Below are 8,729 nucleotides of genomic sequence, written 5' to 3'. Positions count from 1 at the left end.
CCTCTTAAGTTTATTTTCAATACATCATCCCCTATAAATAATATAAATAAATCTAACAAAGGCCTATTTTATAATAACAATATATTAATGTAATAATTAATGGCAAATAGTTAAAAACTCAATACAGCCGAGTTTAAAAAGTGGATATTTTTGAAAGTAATATCAACGTACGTGTTATCCTTTTCCAAAAATTAGAATTTTTTCACTTGGAAATTTATAGACATTGCGATAAAACCATTTTGTTTATTTTTGTCTATAATTGTTTCTAACAGTGTAAAGCCCCGTCAACATAATCCGTTTTCCCTGTCAATTTAGACGGATTAAAAAAGCTTTTATCAATCAATAGAATTGTGTTTAGTGAAGTTTAAAAGAAAAACAATATGGAATTTTATATACAGGGTGATCCGAACTGTATTCCGGAAACTTCGGCAGCATATTCTGCAGATAAAAATAAGTAAAAAAGTTCGTATAAAGGTATGTCCTAAAATGCTTAGGTTCGGAGATACAGGGTGTAGAAGTTTCATTTTTATTTCGATTTTTTCCAAATAATTTCTGAAGTAACGTAAATATTTGGATGAAAATTGGTGTCGAGGAGTTTTTTGACATGAGAAATTTGATTTTAATGTCAATAGCACTCCTACTAGTAGAGGGCGCCACCTACATATTTTTTAACTGGTTTGAAGAGTAATAACTTTTCGTCCGTACCTGTATAAAACATGTATTGACTATTTCCATTCTAAATATCTTAAGAACGGTTGCTCGTATCGATTTTTACTAAGAGATATTTTTTACGTAAAAAATCACAGAGATGTATATTTTTTCGCTAGGTAGTTTTATACAGGTACAGACAAAAAGTTATTACGCTTCAAAACATTTAAAACACCGTAGATGGCGAATGGCGCCCTCTACTAACTAGTAGGAGTCATATTGACATCAAAATCAAATTTCTCATATCAAAAAACTACCAGACACCAATTTTCATCCAAATATTGACGTTACTTCACAAATTATTTATAAAAAATCGAAATAAAAATGAAATTTCTACACCCTGTATCTCTGAAACTAAGCATTTTAGGACATACCTATACGAACTTTTTTACTTATTAAACGGTTTTATTTAGCTCGACCCGTACGGTATTTATTTATTTGTTTGTTTATTTGGGTCAAAATTAGAAATTGAAATTGAAGTACCTTCCTGTTGTCAGATTGATCTGAAATTTGGTACACACCTTTAGTTCCGATGACAATACAATATAGTAATATCAATAGAATTGTAAATCTAAGATGGCCGCCGGTACAAAATGGCGGATTTCATATTTTTCCACAACCCCCTCAATATGGGTATCAAATGAAAGGGCTACATTAGTAGAATACTGTGATTATGACAAAATTTAAAATCCAAGATGGACGTCGTTACAAAATGGCGTATTAGATGAGGGCATGAGTAGTCGTGTCCAGAACAGTTGTGTCCAAGATTGTGTGACGTTAGAAGGACAGATAAAAAAAATAGGTGTGTGTGTGTGTGTGATTAGATGTACCATGGGTAAAACGTTATGTAACGGAGGAGCTTTATATATGAACCTTAAGTAACGTAATTGGCTAAGAAATGTCGTAATAATTTTAAGATAAAAAGGAATATTTAAGCTTTGGATAGTGAGATCTAAACAGTTCTTATCAAAATATCATTAGTACATATATAACTATTAAAATCAAAAGCTTGAGGGTGAAAATAATAATTTTGATTCATAATAACATAAATTTAAATGGAATGCACATAATGTAATTCCATTATCAGAGAACATTAAATTTTAATTTTACTTTCAATCATTTTTAAGAAATGATAAAAGTGCATATTTAGATATTTTAAGTTTATTTTTTAAATAAACTAATTTTGGACTAGAAATATATGTATACGTTTGCCAATGTATGATGTATAGTCTGTCCAATGAGAGTCGGTCATTTTAGTTTACAAACATAATTCGTTGGACAGACTATAGTTTATTAAAATACTAAATATTCTAAAATTACTCCTTCATTAAATTTACAAAATGTTTCAATTCAATATTTTTTAATTATTGAACAAGGTCAATTAAAATTTAGTCAGTCTTTAATAAGAGATTTTACTCTTATTTTCTTACCATTTGAAGTAAAATAAATTTTCGAAATAAGTGTATTATTGATATGTATAACATTTTGAAATTAATGTGAAAGTTTATCACGGGACTAAACATATTTAAACGTTAAAAGAAACAATTCCTTTATGTTTTTGACAGTTTAAAAAGACTTTAAAAACATTAAAAAATTTGTGTATACCAAACTAAAACACTAGTTCACTACTATACGCCAAAACAGTATATTCTTAACAATGAGCGCGCGTTTCGCTAAGTATGTTAAAACCATCATCAGATTTTACAAACAAAAAACTATGAGTTTAAGTTTTAATCATCTTTACTTTTAATATAAGTTAGTCTGTGCTTTTAATCAAGTTTATAGTTTTAATCATCTGTTAAAAATAATCAATAATCTGATTACAAAAACTGAAGAGTTATCAGGTATGTATTTGCCAACTAGAGAATTTTTTGTATATCCTTTACTTGATTTGAGAGCTGAACATATAGAAACATTCACCATATGGCCAAAAAAACGACGTCAGATTTGGCTTGGATAAATGGAGATCGCTGTCAAATGTAAACTTATTTGGAGAATCTCGTCCATAGTCATTTCCAAGACAGCTTGATGTCGATTCTTTCGATCATAGGAATTTATAATCTGTCCAATGATAGAAGATAATATCAGTGTCAGTTGTTTTCTGACATTTTAATTCAAAAGTATAATGTAGTTTTTGTCAATTATTGAATATAATTTGTCGAATCTAGTTTTCTCTCGCTGGACCTACTTTATGCCCCGTATAACGTTTTACCTTATCGGTCAAAATACCTATATCAAACTAAAAGGGAGTCTACCAATACCACCTAGAATATCGATGGTAATGAGTCTGCATATATAATGATGTATAGACGATAAAACGGACCATTTTACTTGAAATATACTTAGTCTGCAACTTCGACAGGCAAAACATAAGGTAAAACGTTATGTGTAGGTAGTGCTTTACGCAATAATACTATGTGTGTCTATCTTGTACTAGATTTACCTTGCTGCATTCATATATTTACGGTAGAATTACAGATATGATATACAGCTATTGGATTTTTAAGTATGTATTCTTGGGGAAAAGGGAATCGTTTATGTATGGATGATTCACATCAAACATCTTACGTATTATTAATTTCTTACATAGATATTTAAAATAGGGCATATCACATCAAAATTACAAAGTTTTTAACAACTTCCATAGAAGCTTATTTTAGCAGCTTACAAACATGGATGGGATTTTACATTTCTTTTATATTAAGACTATTGATCTATTTTCAAAAGCTGCACAGATATCTTTAGTCGTTTTTGTTTTAAAACAGTTTTTAAGTGTTTTAAACACGATTTTAACTTCAAAGTCAGGATTTAATACTTTGATATTTAAACACTTCTTTTAAACTCTGTTTGAAACTATATATAGTGTTGATCGCATTCAAAATTAAGAAGTAGGTAGGTTGGGTAACGATAGGGCTGCAAAACTTAATAATAAATAAAATAATAGCTTTAAGTGATTAACTGGAGTAGCAGACTTTCTAACTGCATTTTGTTCATTTTTTCGAATTTTGGCAAACAAAGAAAAACTGCGACGTTTTTTGCAAGAAACTTACCGAAAAAGTAGTATACTAGAAAAATGAATAAAAATCATAAAAATAGTACACCTACATGTGAAAAATCTAGTTTTGATGATATCTGAAAAAAACTGTTGACAGTAAAATTTCTCTTTATTTTTCTGTTATCACGGTCCGTATCCCTGTATAACTGTATTTTAAGTAGTATTATTCAAAAAATAGAGAACTTGTGGTATAAAAAAACTCTTCTTGGTTTGTCTACCGCCAATGGACATACAACACATAGAAAGTTTAAGGTATTTTTCCCATTTAATTCGAATGGGATAAAATGTATTTAACACGTCGTTTATGGCTTCATATTGTAACTATGTGTATGTAGTTTGCAATGACACCTTTGGATGTAATAAAAAAATGGACAAAATGCATTTAGTAAGTCAGCTCCTCAACTATACACGGGGCTACAAATTCGAGGTCTGGGCATTGGTATCTCGGAAACCGTAATAGATAAGAAGATGGTTAAATTGGGACAAAGTTGCGCCTTGGGATGTTCACCACATTGCTATCAAAAAAGTTTTAAAAATTACAAGGATTGCTGAGTTTTTTTGGAAAAAATGGATTTTTTTGAAAATCAATTTTAATTTTTCCTGCCGTTATTTTTTAGAAAATCGAAAAACTAATTGCACATTCTCATAGCCACTTTATTAGGGCTATCTGATAGTATTTTTAGATTTTTAAATTAGCTGACAATTTGTGAGATACAGAGGCCGACTTATTTTTTTTAAACTAACGACAGGAAAAAATAAAACTGATTTTCAAAAAATCCGTTTTTCAAAAAAACTCAGCAAAAACTTTTTTGATGACATGTTGGTGAACATCCCAAAGCGCAACTTTGCCCCAATTTAACCATTTTCGTATCTATTACGGTTACCGAGATACCAATGCTCGTACCTCGAATTTGTAGCACCCTGTAGATACCATGTTTTCATTACATCTGATTTGAGAGTTTTTTTTAATTAGGTTCAGTTGAAAGATTTTTTTCCTTGACAATATTAAGCTGATGTGATTGCTTTGTTTTTATTCCTTTTCCTTTTTTTATTAAATAGTTTCTCTTATTTTTAATGGCAAAAAAACTATATACCAAACATGTTGCAAAACAACTAATGGTGTTTTAAACGTGTTTTTAAAACACTTAAACAAATTACATAGTGCAAAAAGATAGTCACCCCATAGTCACTATATATTTGCTGATTCGGTTCGTCGATGCGGTTTGGTTTGGTTTTGGTGCACATCAGTGCGGCGATTCGGCGAAATATCGGCTTTTGGACGAACCATCAAAAGAAATATCACGAACACAATGGACGAATTTCCAAACGAACTTATGAACCGCATTGACGAACCGCATCAGAGTATGGGGCTCAACAAAAGCATACTTTTATAAACAAATCTATGCAGTTTTTAAAAAGTTATCTTTACGTTTGTGTAAACATTTATTTCTCGGTTTACATAATGACATTAAGAAGTTTGTAATAATTAACATTATTCCAAATATATTTTTCAAAAAACATTCAGTCATGGTGTGTGGGAGCTTATCTGTGGGTCTAGGGTTTTATATTTTATAAATTCAATTACTGGATATATCTTAATGTTTTAAACATCTATTATATAAAGGTTTCCAGCTTAAGTCTCGTCTGAATCTGACGGAGGATCGAGAGCCGTGTGAACGGTGACGCTCACACCTCGATTGATACTGACCGCTGGATAGAAAACGCCGTACAGATCTCTAAAAGCTATGGCCCCTTGAGGTTCCTCGTTCACGTAGAATTGGAGAGTGTGCTGATTGAGGTCGAGGAGGACGCCTATCGTCGATCCTACGTGAATTCCTCCTTCTACTCTTTGCTCGTGAGCACCGGCGTGTTGAAACCAGGATCTCTGACGGTCGATGTACATCGCCCAACCTTTGTCATCTTTTCCTGCAAAATAAAAAAATAATAATCAACGCATTTTTCAGAAGACACAGTCCAGTTCTAGGTTATCTAATATACTATTTGGTATTTTATGATGGGTGTGGCCAGTTAATTTCTAGAATGGTGGAGAAATTCACAAGGGCTGAGACAGGCGGAAATGTCAATAGAACGTTCGCCAAAATTCCCAGCAGACCTAATAAGCAAAGACTGATAGACAGTCAAAGCTTAATAGGCATCTAAAGTTGATAGGATGGAGGGACGAAGCCACCTGCAGATTTTGTCACGCTGAAGAAGAAACGACAGAACGCATTTTGAACCTGACAAATGTGCGCGCGGTTCATTGACAAAGAGCTATATTATGGAGAGTTCAGTCTCTAAGTCGCTAGACTTTTTTTTTAAAGGAAAGGACTGGAGAATATAACCTTAGGATTAGAGAAGGCCCCAAGCAGCATTTGGACGTCGGGACAACGTTATGTCACGCGACCAAACGTCGCACAGTGCTTCGAACATATGGCTGTTGAGGACAAAAATGCAAAACTTCTCTTTTATTGTAAGTAGGCAATTTATTCAAACTAGGTTTTTTTGACACATATGATGAGTACTCTCATTGTACTAAATGATGATGTTCTTAGTCCCGCGTTTATGAAAAAAAATCTTAGAAATAATAAAAATGTTGAAGCTGTGTTCCATCTAAGGAAATAATAATTTATAGTATGAAAACGGTGTAAGTATTACATAATTCCCTGTGATAAAAAAGAATTGAAATAACATTAGAACATGATTCCTACAATATAAGCCTAATATAAGATAAAAATGTTTTTCTTTGAAAAACAAACAATGAAATAATGAAAAAGAAACGTTATATTTAATTAAAAAAAAACTTAAGATACTATAAATTTACTTTAGGACAACAAAATGCATAGATCGTAACTACTCTGATTCAGAAGAATTACTGCTGACAGAATCTTCCAAATTTATAGTATTCGAATCACAGGTAGATGAAGTATCCTCACATGTAAGATATTTCTGTACATCATTTTCTAATATGTTACTTTTTCGCGTTGTTACTGTTCTTTTTGTTGGTATGAGGGGTTCGGATGTTAATAGTTACCTCTTTAATAGACCATATCCATATAATATTTTTTCCTTTTCTTGGGTATGAGGTTCTATAATAAATTGAAGATGGAAACTTTTTTATGCGACGTTTCGCTCCAACATAGTGGGCTTTTTCAGGCACAAATGGTGTCTCATTTGACTGGAAGGTTCATCAATATCTAATAAAGAACACATTTTTTGAAATACAAATAATTTTGAGTTCTTGTCCCTATGATCAAGCCAAGTATTAACCAGATCGGCATTGCTTATCAATTTTACTCCATCTGAAAAGCATTATAAAATAAACTTCGTCGCAAGCAGACGCAGGTGAACTATACAAAAATTAAAAGTGTATGAATATGGCAACAAAAATATTCAATAAATACGATATGTTTTGATATGTTTTTTTAAATGCCTTTTGAAGTTTGAAAACGTAAAATTTTTATACCCATTTAAGAATCATCTTAAAAATAAATAAAAACTAAACAATCACGAACTTGTTTAGAAATAAATTTAAAGTACATACCTTGTTTAACAATATCCATAGTGGCTTTCAATTAAGTACGTACCGCTTAACTCCATAATATACAGAACTACTATGAATGTTATTCTTTTCACTGATAAGATAATGATCGCAAAATTTATTTTAAGTGAAAATATTTGCTAACAAAAAACGCTGTTTATGAAAAATAATATACAGGATGGTTGAACATTGCTATAAGTATAAAATTACATATTCAGATATTAACTACTTTTAACTTTTTTTTCGATTTTTGTCCATGGGACGAAGCACTGTGCGTCGGGGCGCAACGTCGCGCGTCGGCACAACCTTGTGCCAACCCTAGTCTGCACTAGTTTGGAGAATAATTTTTGGGTCGAAACGACGTTGGATACCTACGTTGGCTAGCAGCCTAATTTAGTACAAACTGCAACGTTGTTTAAAATCCTAATTCACAGAAATACAAAACTATAATAATATGGCGTCTAAGTCGCGTTTTATCCTAAATTGGGATAATTATAGTAAAAATATTATTTTTATGATTTAGTTAGAGACATATGCCAGATGGCAGTAAAGGAAAACAAAACAAAAGTATTTAAGAGTGGGGATGTTTGAAGATCATAATTATTGAAACACTTTAACCAACTCTGTAACTCGTTACCCAAGGCAAAAAAGTTAAACGCAAACAACTTTATTGATAAATGTATTGTTTCTACTTTGAAAAAAAAAACTAAAAATTAAAGAAGCTTTAAAAAATTTCTTGAATTTTTTTTAGTAAAATGAGAATAATTTATTCGCAGTACGAAAAAAAATTGTTTCCGTGTGTTGTTTAGGGTCAAATATTTTAAGTTAATGTATTCAAAAAGCAGGAATTGCTATTTTAGGAACGAACCATTTTCCTATTCAACAACATGGCGGCTTTCACTTTGTTGTTTTGGAGATTAAGATGGAGTAGTTCGAGTAGTCGCATACTGGATTAATCAAGTCGCAGTTCAGCCTTAACAGGTAGTATACTAGTCGCAATATTGCCTAATTTAGTCATCCTAGAGTCTAGCTTGTGTCGCCCTCTACATTCTAAACAAACGAGGGAGTGGATAAAGTATCGGTAATATGTCGATGTTTATTTAAATTTAGTTTTATATATGCCTTTCTTAATTTAGTTTTATATGTGCCTTATACGTCCCATTTTAATTAAGTTTTTTTATAAAAACAAAAACAGCACTGAACTGTCTGATTGAACAGAAAAATGAAGTGAAAATTTAACAATTAAGGTTATGGTTCAATACAGTTGCAAAAAGGTAGTGGCTCGACGTCCTACCAACGTAAGAATAAGGAAATCTAAACAACGTTGGAATTAGTAAAACAGACGACGTTTGCATAACGTTGGAATAGGTCCTGAAACTCGGAAAACTCTTTATTGCCCAACATTGTAACTACGTTGTCCGAATCACC

At 31.6% G+C, this 8,729-nt stretch overlaps 1 protein-coding gene across 2 annotated transcripts in view; it reads right to left on the bottom strand.

Annotated features, from left to right (window-relative positions):
* Positions 1-4,619: 4,619 nt before the first annotated feature.
* Positions 4,620-8,729, bottom strand: part of LOC115880409 (E3 ubiquitin-protein ligase TRIM9) — a 364,333-nt gene continuing 360,223 nt past the window's right edge. For both annotated transcript variants that reach the window (XM_030897602.1, XM_030897610.1), the window contains one exon: positions 4,620-5,689. In XM_030897602.1, coding sequence (XP_030753462.1) covers positions 5,397-5,689 — 293 coding nt within the window. In that variant the 3' untranslated portion in view covers positions 4,620-5,396. The remainder of the gene's footprint in view (positions 5,690-8,729) is intronic.

Source organism: Sitophilus oryzae, unplaced genomic scaffold (assembly GCF_002938485.1).
Source record: "Sitophilus oryzae breed Bouriz unplaced genomic scaffold, Soryzae_2.0 scaffold_1081_pilon_pilon, whole genome shotgun sequence".
In the NCBI taxonomy this organism is placed as follows: Eukaryota; Metazoa; Arthropoda; class Insecta; order Coleoptera; family Curculionidae; genus Sitophilus; species Sitophilus oryzae.
The sequence above is the reverse complement of the archived record's forward strand: the minus strand, read 5'-3'. Positions and strand labels throughout refer to the sequence as shown.